Genomic DNA, 18144 nt, shown 5'->3' with positions numbered 1-18144 from the left:
TAGCTCAGCATCATATGTAGCTAAAACATTTGTAATAGGACTGTGAACAATTGGAGGGAGTTGGTGAAAGTGATTCTTGTGACTGAAATAATTGAAGCAGTTGATCTTCTCCATCAATCTTGATAAGAAAATGATGAGAAAATTCAGCATCAGAAATGTGTTGTTATTGGAGCTTTCATTAGAATCTCCATGTGGGAACGTGTTCCCAGCTGCTGCCTGTGAAGCACAAGTACTGTCCCCTCTGAGAGGCATGAATGAGGAGACCTCTCTAAGTCAGGATATACACAGGATATATGAGCACGTCCAGCTGAAATGAAAACATACCAGACACAATAAAATTACATCCATATAGGATGAATCTAAGCCCACATATGCTGGCCCTGAGGGATAAGCCAAAATGAGACGTAATGATCAATATTGTAGGAGTTATGATTGGAGAAAAATAATTACTGCACATCTCAAAAGAAAAAAAAAGAAAAAAAAAAAAAAAACACCACCACACCACCTGGAAATGCTTTGTTCCTTGAGTAGTACTCTGTAAAAGCCTGTGCATGCTGAAGGAAGGCTGAGTTATGAGGGCTGTTCTTGCAGCCCCCAGACCAGCTACAGAAGTACTTGCATGACTCTGTTTGGAGGTTCTCATTACTGTCAAAGACATTTGCCTCTCTTGTGAAGTAGATAAAAGTCAAATGCTTTTAGCTCTGAAGAAATGGTATTCATGTTGAAGCAAGGGACTTGCACTGAAGCTCCTGGGAAGAAAGGCAAGAGTGAACTCAGCCCCTGAGTGGCTGCCTTCCTTCTTTCCATGGCCTTCCCTGTCTTTTCTGTCTTCTAGGTCTGTGCTCAGCCCTTCTTACTGTACCAGGGGAGCTCCTGGCGACAGAAGTTAAATTGATGCTACATGATGGATGGTGGAGGGCAGCCCATGACCTCCTGCCATTTCTCTTCTCAAGGCTGCATCTTGAAGATGATGTAGTGCCTGGGAAGACCCTAACTAATTCATTGGCTCTAGGGTACAATCACTTAGCAATGAATCTCCAACTAGCTACAGCAAACTTATTTACAAGCCTGGGAAGGAGTGTGTTGTGTAGCAATTTGCTGTACATCCTGACTAGAACCAGCAATTCAGGATTGATATTCACAGTGCTGTGTTTTCTTCCCTTCGCATTTAGGTACTGAGAGTACTCCACAGGAAAAATACAAACTTACACTGTCAAATAGTGCATGTTTCTCCCTTGAGCAGAAAAAAAATAAGTAAGTGTGCATCTCCTTTTATCAGTGAAGGAAGTTGTGAATTTAATTCAACCAGATCCGCATTCATTGTATTCAACATTTACCCCAAAATGTCAGTAATATCCTAGAAAATAAAGTACTTGGGAGACAGGAAGAACAGCATCCTTGGTGATATCTGTATAGTGGAATACTTCTTCCCATCCATATGCATATCTAACCTTTATGATATTACAACCCTATAAGCCCTAAGACAGGATTTCAATAGCAAATGTTTACTAAAGGCTTTCTCCTTCATAATCTATTGATTTTAATATCCTTACTACTCCAGTTGAATGTCAGTTTTACCCTGAAGACTGCCATTGCAAACTTGAACACATTTAATTATTTATGCTATTTGAAATATTAGTGTTGAAAAATGACTGAAAGTTTTTGATTCAGTAATGAAAAGATCTAAAATTTGATTTTCCCTTGTGAATAACGCTGTTAATTTGATATGGTAATCAAGGGGAGATGAATACTTCAGACAATACAGTGCTGTTTTAGTAGAAATGACATCTATTTTTCATTTTTCCAGCCTACTTTAGACAATAAAATATAGCTCGTTAAATATGTAGTACATCCCAGTCTCCCTTCATAATGGAAGTTTTAGAATTGTCTACTTTCTTTCTTCTGCCAGGTACCTGAACAGATTCCTGATGTTTCCACCACTGGCAGTAGGCTTTTAGGCAATGTACGTGACTTGAGTGCAACTAAGAGCAGATTTGGGTCTCAGTGTGGGTCTAGCAAGCTTCTTTGCCTCACTGCTATCCCTCACTGTATTAATAAGAAAAAGTAAAGATTTGATCTCAAAGACTTTGCCTTTGAGACAAATACTGTTTGTACAGAAAAAAAAATCTAAGGGAGGATCTATAAATGCCAAGATTTTCAGAGCAAACAAACCAAAGCAGTATATTTGAAAGAAGCACATCATCTGGAAGGTCAGTCCTTTTGTAGAGCTGCATTTTTTCCTCCCAACACGTTGGGTACCTATGCACATGCCCAAAGCTGTCATGACTGAGCTCATCCTGCCCAGCCATGTGAATTCACCTCTTTGAGGGATGAGCCTGAAGGAATATCTCTGAGCCAGGCACACTTCCCCTGCCTGCAGTGGGGCTTTGGAGCTCTTTGGTCAGAGTTCTGACTGTCCACATCATTTTAGTTTCTCCTTCCCTGCCCACAGCTGCTATTACTCTGTAATCACGTTTCTTTTTCACAAGGAATGTTTTGACTCTTTTTTTTCCCTCCATCTTCTAAAATTTTCCCTTTTTCTGCTACCAACCTGGTAGTTGTTCTGAAGCTGCCAAGATGTATTTGGCTCTCGTATTTACTCCAGATGGAGATTCTTATTCTTACTCATATCTGGCAGTAAGAACTATGGTATCACCAAATGCAACTTCTCTCTGAGAATTCTTTTGCTAATGGAGAATATCAAGACTGGTTTCTTCTGTGCAGGGATTGTAAGTTCTTTCTGATGGCAGATGACATAGTCTACTGTATATCCCAAAAATTCAACCAGGCTCACAATGACCATCAACAGTGGAATTTTTCTGGTTCATATCCCATCAAGAAAGATAACCGGAACGTGTACCTTCTAGTACTCTGGGATTATTGTTTAATAGTAAAGCAAGAATATCTCTGAAATAAAATCTCAGGTTATAAACTAAGGAGGGGTAAATGTGTGAACACTTGCCTCCATTATATCAGTCTTGTATGGATTAAATAAATTTGTTATCTGTTTTGTTTCTGTACAAACACTGAAAGCCAGTCTAAAGATTAAATAGGCAGAAATCCTGCTGTTGATTTCAGCATGTGTGGCTGGCACAAAGTTTGTTGGAGACAAAGGCAGCACACTACAGATCTTGTAACTTATCGATATCAATAAACTAACCCTACACCCTGCCCTGTCACTGGGCCCACTTTCAGAGCTGCATTATTCAGAACTCTGAACATAAACTGCACTGCATGCATCAATCTATGGGGTATCAAACCCCTCACAGGGCTATGTCCCACATCTCTTGGCATCTTATTTTTCTCTACATGCAAAATAGACTGTTTCTTTTCTTTCTTTTCACTGTACTTTGGAATAACCAAAGATAGAGCAGTATGATTGCCCTTAAATGACCTCTTGGATTAGACACTGTGTTTTTGTTTGGTTTTCCCGCATCCTCCATTTATTCATGTATGTTACTCCATTGCTTCTATTGATTTCACTGGCATCCTTTTAGGCAGTGTATTCAAGACAGAAAATATTTGCCTGATTTATTCTAGCTGAGAAGCTCCACATTTAGTGGATTTGCTACTCTTTAATGTCCCAGGTCACTCCTTGAGATCAGTAAATGCTGAATTCCTTATCATCCCTAAATGTTATCTGAAGTCATGTCATTATTTTGCCTTTAGTGAGCTTTCTGGCTTTGGAATCTACTGCCAAATGAAGTAAGGAAAGCTCTGACAGTAGGGATTTCTAAATTCAAAGTTAAAAGTTATTTGTTCTATTTAGCATTTTTAAAATGATTCTTTTAGGAATTGCATGTGCCTCTAAGCTAATTAACTCTTAATGAGTGCAAAATGCCCTGGGATGCAGATTTGGAGGGTACTCTAGAAGTGCAGGCATGGATTGAACTGCAGTGCTGCAGGAGATGAAATCTGTGATTTGATGCTTGTTTAAAATGATGGTGCAGATATTTTTATTGTTATACTCCTTTTTTCCCCCCTTTCTTCCTAGTCTAAATAAAGCTGATCAGATTTTCAGTCCACCATATGGGACCCAGCTATATCTGTACTGCAAATACACTTTAGTTTTCCGTTATGGATGAAGTCACTCTCCAGTAGGGAAAACAAGTTAGAAACAAACTTTCATATTATGAAAGACAGGCAGCGTTCCAGCACTGAGCGCATAGCCAGAACATCGGTAAATCAGAACACCTGGCTCTGCCCTGCTCCATGCTATTCCCTTGGACCAGTCCCTCACCCTTTTAGTGCCTTCATTCATTCATCTGTAAAGCAGTTATAATTGCATTTATATCACAAGGGTGCCTTGATGCTTGACAAATGAGAATTGACCCAAAATTCATCCTTCAGAAGCACTGTATGAGCAATACCTTGCTCACATGGTGGTTGTGGACAATTAGATTAGAAGAGGTTTAAATGCAGTCAAAGTGAAATTCCATTTAGGAGCTGTCAAACTGGTTTTGATAATTTTTCTTAGTTTTCATCTAATTCTAGTGTAGTATTTTGCATGTATCTCACAGATGAGTTTAAATGCCTCTTTCCTTCTTTTGAAGCAAGCCAGCACATTTTACTCCATGTTATATTAAACTGTCTTCCTTCTTGTGGGTAAATGGCTGTTTCCAAGAGCAACACCTTTGAAAGCTGCACTTAGCAAAACAACAAAAAAGTGCCATTTAAAAGGAATCCTATCTTTATGTACTTGATCAAGTTGCAATCACTAGTAAGGATTGTCCGTGGAAAAAAATATTCCAGGTTTTATGAAAAGGAGATTGTCTAGTTGTTGTTGTGTTCTATTTAATTCAATTTTGTATATATTTCTTGTAATAATATTTAAAAATTAAGCTGACTTTCATCAACAAACTGTAGAAACATATGGTGTGCAGCCTGTAGAGGCTCTCAGTGGCACAAGTATTACCAAAAATATTGGTGAATTAGAATCTGCTTTTCTCTAAAAAATAGTTCTGTGTTCTCCCAGTTAAAAGACTATGTTTTCACCAACATGTTTTCATAATTATTAGCAGTCTTAGAAGAAAAAATAAATAGATCTTCTTAGATATATTTCCTTACTTCTGCATGACCATGGAGCTTTCAGGGTAAGGGAAGCTGAATATCACCCTCAGTGTCTTATCCCTGTGTGCCATGAGCCCACCTACAAGAGGACCTGTTGTACCAGGACATCATCCCAGGTGAGCTTAGCCCAACACCAGAAGAATAACAGGAACTGTTGTTTGGTCAAGACACCTTTCCTAACAAAGGCATGCTCACTTGGGACCAAACAGTCTACAGAAGGTCTCCATCCAGCACCCCAGAGTAATCTCTGGTCTCCAGTAGCTGGTCTCAGAAGGATTTGTAGGTGCAGCTTGGTTTTACCTGAAAGTTCAGATGGCTCAAATTAAAAATCCTTTGTATCTTACTTTTTTATGCTCAGACTGGTAAAGCACTCTGAGAATAACTTATGCTCATGAACAGCATTCTGCTGACTTATCTGTAATGTATGCTTGAAAGACTCTGCCAACCAAAGTGCACAGATTAGGTGAACTAAAGGATACCAAATGTTTCTGCAGGGAAGCAGTTCAAGTAGTAGTGTTCTCGGGAGCACCTCAGATGTTTTAGGTTCACATTTGCATGCAGTCTACAGAATTCACTACTTAGACTTCTTACCCTGCTTGACTTCTACCTCAGTACAAGCTCATCATCAAAACTCACCTTGACTGCAGTCTTTTGACACCTTACCTGTAACCCAGTCTTCAGCTCAGCTCTTAGGCTTCAGTGGTCTAAAGGAATTTTTCCTTCCTCAGTATTCATTGACAATAAAAATCCTGAGAAACAGTAAACTTTGACATTGGTGATATCTAACCCACATCCACATGGTTTTGTGGGGCAGATGTTCACCTCTTCATATCTTACAGGACCAACACATATTCTGTGAATTGATCCTCCATCAACAGCTAGGAGGCTCAAGAAAAGTCCCTTTACCACTAATCCGAGTCAATACAAGTCTTATTTTTAAGTCAGTTCATTTGGCCTTAGAACCTCACACCAGCCAAATCTGAGGGGGATGAGGGCAGTCAAAAGAGATGCTCCTTTCATCTCTGCTCAGGTAGGTGGTGTCTAATTCTAAAAGGAACTTCTCAGCAGTTGACAGCAGGTGATTAATCTGCAGAAACGCCCAGGTGCTTCAATCAAAGAAAGTGAAAGAATTCTTTCTGACTGTGTCTTTCAGGACTTTGCGGACTCCGTGTACCAAATGGTTACACAGAAGTTCCAGGAGCTGACAGACAATTTCACTTCCATGCATGCACGCCACAAAACTCTTGCAGGAATTGTGATGACCAAAGGTAAGATATCCTATCCTCTCATTTATTTTCCTTGGCATTTTTCATGACTAAGTAATACATTATTTACCTAGTCCACAGTATTGAAGGATGCCTTTGCTCCCACACAGAACAATAAATAGTAATGCAGAGAAAAGAAGCATTAAATATTTACACCTCAAGTAGGTTCACATAAAAAATATTGGCAACGGAGGTAAAGATTTATTCATAAATATGTCCCTACATTTCCGTGTTTACAGGACAAAATGCAGACCTGTCTGATTTTGCATTTTCTGATAGATGGGGGTTTGGTAGTTATCAATAACGAGGCTGTATTATTTATTAACTGGGTTTTTTTTTTTAAGATTTGGAAAAATTGAGTTCTGTTTGTACAAGGCCACCATAAACTTTGTTTCAGACTGACAGTAAAAGCAAATCTCAGCCTGGTTCCTTTCCAAAGACAAGAAACCCAAAGCATGCACAGTTTTAATTCTGCACTTCTCTGACCACAAGAAGTGCTTATCAACAGGGTCAAAATTTTATATTCATGCATGGTAAGACTTAACTGAAGGACAGGTACCATACAGAAATCCTTATTTCATTGATGAAACTGTTGCATAAATGGCTTTTCCTCCCTTGTGAGCTTACCTCAGCGCAGGCACCTCAGTATTTATGAGGCTGCCAGCAGTAGAGAGGCTGCCATAAACTTCATTCTCATTCAGACACATGGAGTGGTGGATTGAGTTTAGAAATGAAGGGATAAGCTCACGGGGGAAGGGCATGTATAATTCATCCAGGCTTGTCTTCCTGGTTCTTTTCAATGATTGTATTAGGTTGACTCAACAGGAACATCTGTGAATATTGCGAGGCAGCAGGATGCAGACAGGATTATCTGCTGGGTCTTCTCCAACCACAGAGCCTAGATTCCTCTACAAATTCTGTGCAGAGTAACTTATTCTTCTTTCTGATGTGATAAGAGTGAGCAGTGAAATCCAGTGGTTAGAAATAGAAGAGTTGACCTAGAAGTATTTTCCATCTCTGGTTCAAAATGAGTTATTTCCAGGATAAGTCGTATATCATCATGGTTCATCTATTTTCATTGACAGACATGGATGAGACTACCATTTCTGAAGTGCTGCATAGATGCAGTGTTTTAAAAAGAACACCATTTAATTTTTAGGTGATCCTATGTAGAACTATGAATTAGACTTGCTGAAGTTTTTGACTCCCTTCTAATTCAGGATATTCTATGATTTTATAATTCTATGATTGTACAAACATAAGACATGGTATACGAGACCTAAGAACCTCAGTAGACATATTCAATACTAAGAGGAGACCTTTATTTATTTCAAGGAGCTCTTTCCAAGCAGGAGGACCACAAAGAAAAAAGGTTCGACTTTTAGAAGAACCTAAGTTACAGGAGACAAGAATTGTTTCCTTAACAAATTTTTGAGGTGGAGATGTCCTCATCTCAGTGACCCTGCTCAGCTTTCCTACACTCAACGTGTATTTTGTCTGTAAGACTTTCACCTCATTCATAAGTTGCCAAGGTAGAGCTCCAGCATCCTTTAGACCCAGGCCTGGATCAGCTTACAAACAAATATGATGGAGCTAATGCAGACTTGGTGCTCTGTCACTGAAGAAGCAGACATAGGAGGGACAGTTCAAAACCTCGTTATCATATGGGGGGAGGAGTCATAGCTTTAAAATTGTAGCTGCAGAGAAGGTACAGTGCTAGGGAAGGGAAAGAGCTTGTTCAGAACCCTGCCAGAATCCTGGCCATCTGCCTGCACCTTGTCTTTGGAGAAGGAGTGAAAGAGTCCTCCCACTGTGTCTTTATGAGTCCCATGCCTTTGGTGGGTTTTTACACATTCATATTTCATATTCTTCTTAGTCATCTTTAGACAAAGTATAATTGTGCTTCTGTTCATAAACTATTTTTCTCAAGGCTTCTGTTTTAACTCTGAATTTCCTTTTATGAATTCCCCCAACCTGTCAACCACCCAGTTCATCAATACCTTACTAGTCTTGTGGAGCCCTAGAAGTAGATTCACAGATATAATCCGATTCACAGAAGATGGAAAGCTAAGAACAGCCTTATCTTGGCATGTTTTCCAGGAAGATCCAAGTTCCTTCCAACTTAAGAATGTCTGCCAGACATCGCATGACAAATAATTCACCATTTGTGTCATTTCCTGTACTAAACTTGTAGCTCTGTGGTCTTTTCTTCATCCCCAAAGGGAGCAAGGAACTTGACAGTCTGATCAAATATGGCACAGACAGGCTTTTCCCATCACATAATCAAATATATACAGATTTATCATGTTTTTTTTTTCTGTCAGAAAGCTTAGATCTCTGAAAATAACGTACTAATGATACCAATAAAAACAAATCTGGTAATGTATAGTTTTGTTTGGTATTATGTACAACTCTTTAAAAAAAAAAAATTATTTTTGCCTTCATTTCTCTTCAATACAATCTCAACTAGAGACAGATTTATCTGTGCTTGTAGGGTTTTCAGACAAAGCTGGTAAAAAGCACAATGTGACTCTGTGGTAACTACTGTTGAGATAATACAAAATCGCTACAGACAAAACAGAATTGTGCTAGATTGCTTTTCTCTTCCTGAACTCTGACTTTTTTTTTCTTTTTTTTTTTTTTTTTGCCATTTCAGTTTCCCAGGGAAACCAGGGAGCTACATTTAGTCTCTATAATTGACTTACGCTGTGGCACCCAGGGCAAATTCCAAAGTAGGGGGGAAAAAAGTGTAGAAAATGATGTTATTGACTGACTGTAAATGTTCCACAGTAACAAATTCTAGTCAGCAAAACATTGCAGTCCAATGTATTTACATATCCTTTGCTCTGAATTGTGATGAAACTTAAAATATTGATACCTTTTGTGAAAGTAACATTTGACTAGTAGATACCAAGACATTCTTTCAAAAATTCTGCCTAGGTAAGAGCAAATTATCACACTGATTGATGTGATGTTATCTGATGTAATATAGTAATTGAAACATGATAATAAATCAAAAATGAACTTGATTGTAACGCTTTTTGGCTGAAAGATTCAGGCATGTTCGTTGAGAATAATACTGTACATCAGACTAAGTCCTCAGACTTGGATTTCTGTGTCATATTCAGATTTTCTGGTTGCTGCTAAGCAGACATATCTTTAAAATACTCTCAAAAATTCCCTAATTCGACTTTTTAGATGTATCTCATTTAGATGTAGACTTATGGTCACGGAATCATAGAATTATTCAGTTCTAATGGGATCTAAGGTTCTCAGGACAATGCTTGTGTTCCAAATGTCCATACCAGCCCTTTCTTCAATATTGCCAGGGACTGGCTTTTATATTTTGAAGTTGGCAACCCTGCAGGACAAAAAGATAAAGACAGCAGACCAAGAGAAAGGAGGAAAGGGTGTTGAGAAATATTGATGGCTGGCCATAGAGGGAGACATATTTCATCTTTCATGCTGAGTGCTGTGATCTAAACACAGGTGTCATTCACAGTGTTTATCCTCATCATTGACAGAGTTTGCCTTTGCCAGTTCTGAACAAATACAAGCATACATTTGTGTTCTACATGAAATCAGTGAACCCAGTAAAGAATACCTGCTGCTCATTGCAAAGATGCTGACTGCTGAGGTCCTTTTTGCTAAGAAACCCTCCCATAATTACTATAGGCAAAACGAGACTGCTATTTAAACACTATTTTCCCATTTGTGTTTGACAAATCTTAGCAGTTTAAATACCAATAGGAACCTTTTGTCATGCCTTCTGTTAAAAATGAAGCATTAAGAAAGTTCAGTCCTTTTCACAGGAGCATGGCATTCATAGAAAAAGGTTATAAGTTGATTTCTCATTTCAATTTTCTCTCTTCTTCTATCCTTTTTCTACTTTTTTTTTTTTAGTCTGACAATCATTTTGATGTTAAAAGCAAACTACGAGGTCTTTTCAGTTATCTTGTATGAAATAAAGATGAACTGGACAAAAGATCCCTTAATAGCAATTTCATGCTGTGATAAAAGATGGTAAATTATCATCTATACCTCATGGAACAGATCTTAATAATTGCTAAGTGGAATAACAGAAAAAAAGTAAAGATGACAATATGTCTCCATGGATCTTTACAGTATATTAAGATTCATAAAGTCTGACATCTAAAAACAATCAAGAATATTGATGTCCAATTGCCTTCTCTTCTTTAGCTTAAGTAGGAAGTTGGAAACTAGTAAAATACAGTAGAAAATGCAGGCCCTGTGTAGAAAATCAATTGCTCCATTCCAGATTGAACTCAAGTATCCAAAAAAACAGTTGGAGGAATCGAATAAGTTACAGCATGGCAAATCCCCTCAAGAAGACATTCACAGGAGGAACTCAGGCTTTCCAGACCTATTTGCATAGTATAGTTAAATGGATACTAAGCACCTGTGTTCCCCTGAGACATGTATGGTTTTTCAGTGAAACTTAGATTCCTGAAATGGAAATTGGGTGCCCAAACTGCTGACTTGTTTTTGAAAACCTCATGAGGTCTCTTCAGCTTCTTTTTCCTGATGCTTTTAAGGAGGTGGCCCAAATTCATCTGTCATTCTTGGAAATGTTATTCACTACTTACATGTGCCCAAGCTGACACATTACCACAAGATGCTGGGGTTTCCTGAATCATTTTAAAACATTAGCTATCTAGTTAGAAACCATACATGTCATTGTGTTTCTCAGAGAAGTGTTTTTCTGTTGCTAAAAGCCTTAAAGCAATAATCTTCAGAATCTCTCTAAGTAACTTTGAGTTCAATTAGAACATCCATGTTCCACAGTTGCAATTCTATTTCTGCACTGTATGATCTAGACTTATAGTGGGCATACTGGGATTTCTGTGACCCCACAGATTTAGATTTCCAAATTCCAGCCCAAATGACAGTCTGAGGTTGAAACTGTGGTTCCACCAGGTCCACCACTTCTTTGAAAACATGGGCTTAAGCATACTGCTGCAAGTACTCCCCTCACAAGAGTGGTACAGGAGGTTTCTCCATTTCTTTTGATAAACTGGTGCTAAGAAGTAGAAAATGATTCAAGATATATTGTCTTAGAGACAGAAAATACGAGATGAGATGTGACTGTGCAGCCTACTTCCCTTGCACAGAGTGGGGGGGGAAAAAAAAAACAGGCTTAAGGTCATCTCCCCATCCCTTGTTACATATTTTATATTAAGCAGAAATTGGAAAAATACAGAACCCTTTCAAGGTCAGCACTCCAGCCCTTCCTTGCTGCTACTGTCTAACCTAAATCTGTCCTTCTCGCTGTTTGATAGCAGAGATTCAACAAGAACATGAGAGAATGCCCTCTTCTCTCTGCACGTTTAGGAACTCCCATGGTAGAATGACCCAACCTGAGGAGACAATTAATCCCCCACGTTCCACCTGTTGCATAAGCTATAGGCATCTGAAGTATTCCTGAGGCAGACATCTCCATCCCCGCTGTGCCCACTGGTTGCCTTGTTTTCCATTTCAGAGCAGCTGGTTCTTCACAGACATTGACCCTTTCATCCCAAATCATTGACTGTCTCTGGACCTTTTGGTTCTTGTTGTTTAAACAGTATTTCTGAACGAAATAGCAACTGATACCTCTCCGAACCTGGATGTAGGCAAAGCCCTGTTTCTGAGTTACGCATTGCTGCACTGGCCACTAGGTGATGATAATTAACATAAAACACGAAAATGGAAAGCAGACATTCTGTTCCTGTCCTTACATGTATGAAGCAAGGAGTTGGGAGGCTCAGATTTTCATTCTGGAAAGCCAGACTAGACATTGTCCAGTCCCAATACAAACAGTGCATCTGATCTGAAAGATTGACATTTCTTAGTGAATAAAAGCAAAGGGACATCTACGACTGGATTTCTCTGTGGCCCAGTAAAAGAGATAGGGAGATTTTCAAAATGAAAGTATACTTAAGAAAAAACATTTGAGAATAAGTTTCTTCTGCACTTACCTGCCAAAATCCACATTCAGGATCTCATCCTTTCTCACTCTAATTAAGGATCTCACTAGCACGGAAGACTGTCAATTTACTTAATACTTAGATATCAGTGGCACAGCATTTATTAGAGAAACAGATATCTGTATGCAGAACCTGGCAAGGAAAGTGCGATTCACTCTTGTTTTAAAATTAGAAGTTATCTGTAAGCTGCTACATAGCTCTGTTCCTGAAGAGAACTGATGTTCACACTCACATGAAAGAACCCTCAAATAGCATTGATTCTGCCACTGTTAATTTAGTCCTCATGGACTTGATATGGGGCGAAGCGTGTGGAAGTCTGCACTGACCGTCCCTCCACTCTTCCTCTCCTCTAGATTTCCAAACCCCACAGAGAGAAAGGGGAAGGGAAGGGAAGGGAAGGGAAGGGAAGGGAAGGGAAGGGAAGGGAAGGGAAGGGAAGGGAAGGGAAGGGAAGGGAAGGGAAGGGAAGGGAAGGGAAGGGAAGGGAAGGGAAGGGAAGGGAAGGGAAGGGAAGGGAAGGGAAGGGAAGGGAAGGGAAGGGAAGGGAAGGGAAGGGAAGGGAAGGGAAGGGAAGGGAAGGGAAGGGAAGGGAAGGGAAGGGAAGGGAAGGGAAGGGAAGGGAAGGGAACACACTGGGGCTTGCAAGCACAGCACCGTCTCCCTCCATTCTTTGTAGAAGCTGAGCTGATGGGATTTTCTACTTTCTGTCTACTAAGGAAAGGAGAGAAATGGACCATGGAAATGAGAACCGGGAGAGACCAGTCCATTTCCCTGCAAGCACAAGATGGTTCCCTGTAGTGCATTCCTGAGTGCATTTTTCTGATCTAGATTTAAATGAATCAATTACCAACGTGGCTTTCAACAGTACCTTGGGAAAGCATTCTAGTCTAATAGTCCTCATTGTTAACCATTCTTGCCAGTTATTTGGGCTGTTTTTTATTTTCTGCAATTTCATCCAAGGTCCTCAGTCACACTGCCCTAAATTGTGCATTTGGTACCCACTTCTGTCCTTGGAGTTTGTACCCTTCAGCTATTTGTTGGCACTTAGACCGCTTTCACAGGCATTGCCTAGAAAAGGTTTTTACATTTAATTTTTGCACTCTTTCTGTCCAGGTCACTTTTTTCTGCAGCCCTCTGCAATTTTACCCCTGTTTTCTGATTCACCTCAGCCTGGGCTCTTTTCTGGGCTGGGAAGGAGATTTACTGAAAAGACCTGCATAGGAGCATCTTGCAAAATGAATTAAGTGCAAGAGCTCTTTGACAGGAACCAAGAGATCTGATTGAGCTTTTCAAAACCACCCTGTGTCAAAAAGAAATTTTTCTTCTGGTGAAACTGGACCTGGGCTTTGTTTACAAAGCAGCACCTAGTGGTACAGGGAAGCTGGGCATTCCCAGCTTTGAAAGCAGAGCCGTGGCCATTTTCATACAAAACCATGGGCCTGGCTTCCATTGGCAGAGAGTGCTGCCCCTGCTCTATGACATAGAACATGAGGAGCCCTGCAGACATCAGCCCTCAGCAGGATTACCCACCAGCAGCTCCCTCTGCACCTGCTCCTCCCACAGAAATACTACATATTACCTTTCACATAACCCACAGTATTTTGACAGCAGAAAAAAAGAATCCCTGCACAGCTCCAGCATTTCAAAGTCTACATTTCATTTACACTTCTAAATGTCTTTAACTCCACAGCTAGCAACTGCTATATTCCTACTATTTGCTAGCCATGTGTTTGTCTGTTATTCAGACTTCTTTATGACTGGCAAATTCATACTGCTAGTAGCTGAATGCATACTGTAAATTGTACCTGCTCTGTACACTTCTTGTCATATGGCTGCATGTCCATTTTTTGGAGTGGTGAGTGTTTTTTTTTCCCTTCACAGACCTGGGGACAGCAGAGCTCCCAGTGATGGAAGTGCACAACCTGTGAGCAAAGCATGTTGTGCCAAGCACCCATGTATCTTGTGCCTCAGCTTTCTTGATTTCACCACATGTTGATGGCACTGCTCTTAAAATCTCAGAAGAGGGAGATGTAGTGCATCACCAAATTACGTGGCAGATGAAAGTAGCCCAGACTGATGGACATGGGTGAAGACATTCTTCACTGCTAGTCATAGACTGAGCCCTAAGCAAGCACAACTGAAGAGGGCAAATATTTCAGCTCCTTTTCAGAGCAATGTGTGCATTTCCTGGTGTTTTCACAGAATCACTGGCCCATTAAGGTTGGAAAAGACCATTAAGATTATCTGGTTCAGCCATCAATCCATCACCACCATGCCCGCTCAACCATGTCCCTCAGTGTCACATCTGTATGATTCTTGAAGACTTCCAGAGAGCACTATTTTGGAGGGCACAGGGAGAAGAGTTCTTTGCTACTTTTGCAGAAGCATTTTGCATGTGGCCCCAGTCTCCAGCCTGGTGGTGCTCAGGCACCTGTCCTGGAGTGGTCATGCACCCCTGGCTTGTCCCCAGGGGCAGTTTTTCTCTGCCACTGCCTTCTCATATCTTGACTATCTTCTATTACAAAATTGAAACCATTCTGTGGATATGGTAAAGCTGCTATGGAAGAAGATAGCAGAAAATAATGCAGGACTTGTCAGGACTGTGTAGCATCAAAAAATTTTCCTTCCCTAAACAAACCTGAAATGGAAACCTGAACTTATTCAGCTATGAGTAGAAGGGATTAAAAAAACTCCTCTGTGATCAGAGCTCTATTAAGCTGCCTCAAAAATTATTCCAAATACACTGTTTTGCAGATAACAATAGACAATCCTTTTGACTGACTTGTTAGAAAAGGTAAAGAAAGAACATAAAATTATTGCTTATCAAAGAGAGAAGCTGCACCATTTAAAATAACATGAAATTGTACCCCATGAATTATTCACAAGAGCTGATGTTACACCATCATTATTTCTGGATTTCCTTTTCACTGCACAGTATTTTGTGTCAGTTGTCTCCAACCCAGTAAAAGAGGTGCAGGGTTTTTTTTTAATTAATCACACCTGATTTTTCTGATTATTCTTTTTCCAATTTAAAATGAATATGTTCCAGGCAGTAAGTTGTCTTCACAGTGTCATGTTGAATCAGAAGATAGATTTCATTACCACTAGCTGGGTCTAAAACATGCAGCGAAATTGATACGCGCACACTGACTGATGTTTCTCTCCGTGTTGTGCCAGCTGCTGGGAAGCCAAAGTGTGATCCCAGTTGTATGCTGGCATTAGCAGTTACACACTCCATTCTGTTCGATGTGAATTAAGCCCACTGATTTTCACAGAAGTAAGTTCTCCAACATACGGCAGGTGCAATTCAAGTTTCGTGTCACCAAGTGCTGTTTTCTGATTGCAGGTAGCAGTCAACATCTCTTGCTATTACCTACTGATTTTGATTTTCCTTTCCCAACACATAAATATGCAGGGCTATGAATTCTGTATTATGGAAGGTCTTAATGATCACAGCACACTAGAAGTGAGAGTAATTCTATTAAAGTCAGCCGAAACATCAATTAGACTAGCCAAAAAACTCTGCTTCTGGTTTTATTGGTAGAGCTGTGTCTGGAAACAGATGGGTGCAGACAGTTTGCTTTTATGACTATGGCTGAGCTCATAACTGTAGTCCATAACATGTCATCCAGTTCTTCATATCGAACTTATTTGCTGAGTAAATCTACATACTTTTCTTGTTTACTGTCTCTTCTGTCAGTATCTTTCTGAACCACTCCATTCAAACTCTGTGGCTGCAAGACTGATATTTTGGGAGATCACGTGGAAAAGACAGTATTGTTTGCTTTATTTGTGCAGTAGCCCAGCTCAGGGCAATATGACAATCTATGGATATATTAACATTAATAATATATATATATATATATATAATCAATTATTGTAGGGAAAAGAAAATGAAAAATTACCCCAGCAAGTTTGTGGATGACACCAAGCCATGCGGTATGGTTGACACATTCAAAGGATGGGATGCCATCCATAGAGACATAGACAGGCTTCAGTAGTGAGCCCAGCAGAACCTCTTCAGGTTCGACAAATCCAAGTGCAAGGTCTTGCAACCCTCACTATCAGTACAAGCTGGGGGATGTAAGGATCGAGCACAGCCCTGCTGAAAAGGACTTGGGGATACCGGTGGATGGCTGTACCATGAGCCAGCAGTGTGCCTCTGCAGTGCAGAAAGCCAACCATATCCTGGGCTGCATCAAAAGAAGCGTGACCAATAAGTCAAGGGAGGTGATCTTGTTCCTCTACTCTGTGCTGTGAGACCTTACCTGGAGTACTGAATCCAGATGTGGAGTCCTCAGTACAGAAGAGACATAGACCTTACCTGGAGAACATCCAGAGGAGGGTCACAGAAATGATCCAAGGGATGGAACATTTCTGCATGAGGACAGGCTGAGCTGGGGCTTTTCAGCCTGGAGAAGAGAAAGATCCAGGTGGACATAATAGCAGCCTTTCAGTATCTAAAGGGGGGCCATAAGAAGGAAGGGGACAGATTCTTTAGCCTGCTAGAGGTGGTGATAGGACAAGGAGAAATGATTTCAAAGTAAAAGAGAGAAGATTTAGTTTGGATATAAGGTAGAAGTTTTTTACAATGAGAGTGGTGAGACACTGGCACAGATTGCCCCATCCATGGAGACATTTGAAGTCAGGCTGGACAGGGCTCTGAGCAACCTGATCAATCTGTTGGAGTCCTTGTTCATTGAGCTGGACTAGATGACCTTTAAGAGTCCCGTCCAACTCAAACGATGCTATGGTTCTATGAAAAAAAAAAAAATTAAAAGGCACTGATTTTACTTTGCTTTCATGATTTGGGAAGTTTCGATTCATGAATGAATGTATGCAAGAGAAATCTTAGCACAAGCAGCTGTCTGCAGTGTATAAAACTGTGCTGCTGCTGGATGGTTACAGGTCTTCAGAGTTCACAATGAGAAAGTGGCATTATTGAGGCATAACTCAGACTATCTAAAATAGGCCAGATGAATCACCTCCCAGGAAAGTTTCTCTCCACTGACTGTAAAGAGAGTTTACTGCAATTAGCTCACGTACAGATATCTAAACTCTAGTTATTCCAGATATCTGAAATGAATCCCACCGCTGGTGGCCTGTGGAAAAACCAAGTTGTTTTTCAGCTGCTTAGCTGTGGTGTGAAGGCCTGGAGTATCATTGACACAAAAAGATGTGTATGAGTGGGGTTGAGGTCCCCCTTGGCTGTGAGAAGGGACACAGCCTGCCTGACCTTGAGAGCACCAGGAGGGCTCATTACCTTGCCAGGTCATTAGATGGGATCTGCCATCAGAGTGGGTGAGGCATTTATGACCTCATTTTTGTTCCATAATGCAACTAATTAATTGGTGCCATTTTGGAAAAGAAAAGGTGGCAAATTCCCTTCTCACTCTCCTTGTGAGCACAGTGTTAGCCAGTCCCCAGCCTGCACACTGACACAGCTCCCCAATTTTCCTTCCCCTGCTCCATTTCCTCTTCAAATTGAAAGCTATTAAGAGTCTTTAGGCAAATAATAGAAAACTAATGCCAGTGCGTGTTATAAATCGCTCACCTAGTTGCTTCTAGCCTAATGTCTTCTCAAACATTACTTTCACACAAGGCAGTGAGGGAAGGAAATGCTTCATGTACTCTGACAATCAATGGGTCAGGAGTTAAGGTCATAATAATGTAGCCCATTTCTCCTTGTTTGTCAAATCACCTGAACACAGTGAGATTCCTGGGTCTTTATTCTGAGGTTGGCTTCCCTCAACAAGAACATGGGTCTTGGTGAGAATCATGCTGCTCTGGGATTATATCCTGATGCATTCCCCAAAGCAGAG

At 40.3% G+C, this 18144-nt stretch overlaps 1 protein-coding gene across 1 annotated transcript in view; it reads left to right on the top strand.

The window, feature by feature from the left end:
• ADARB2 (adenosine deaminase, RNA specific B2 (inactive)) overlaps positions 1 to 18144 on the top strand; it is a 299619-nt gene that overhangs the window by 234283 nt on the left and 47192 nt on the right. The window contains exon 4 of the mRNA XM_418563.8: positions 6224 to 6338. Within this exon, the coding sequence (XP_418563.5) occupies positions 6224 to 6338 (115 nt within the window). The remainder of the gene's footprint in view (positions 1 to 6223; positions 6339 to 18144) is intronic.

Source organism: Gallus gallus, chromosome 2 (assembly GCF_016699485.2).
Source record: "Gallus gallus isolate bGalGal1 chromosome 2, bGalGal1.mat.broiler.GRCg7b, whole genome shotgun sequence".
Classification (NCBI taxonomy): domain Eukaryota; kingdom Metazoa; phylum Chordata; class Aves; order Galliformes; family Phasianidae; genus Gallus; species Gallus gallus.
The sequence above is the reverse complement of the archived record's forward strand: the minus strand, read 5'-3'. Positions and strand labels throughout refer to the sequence as shown.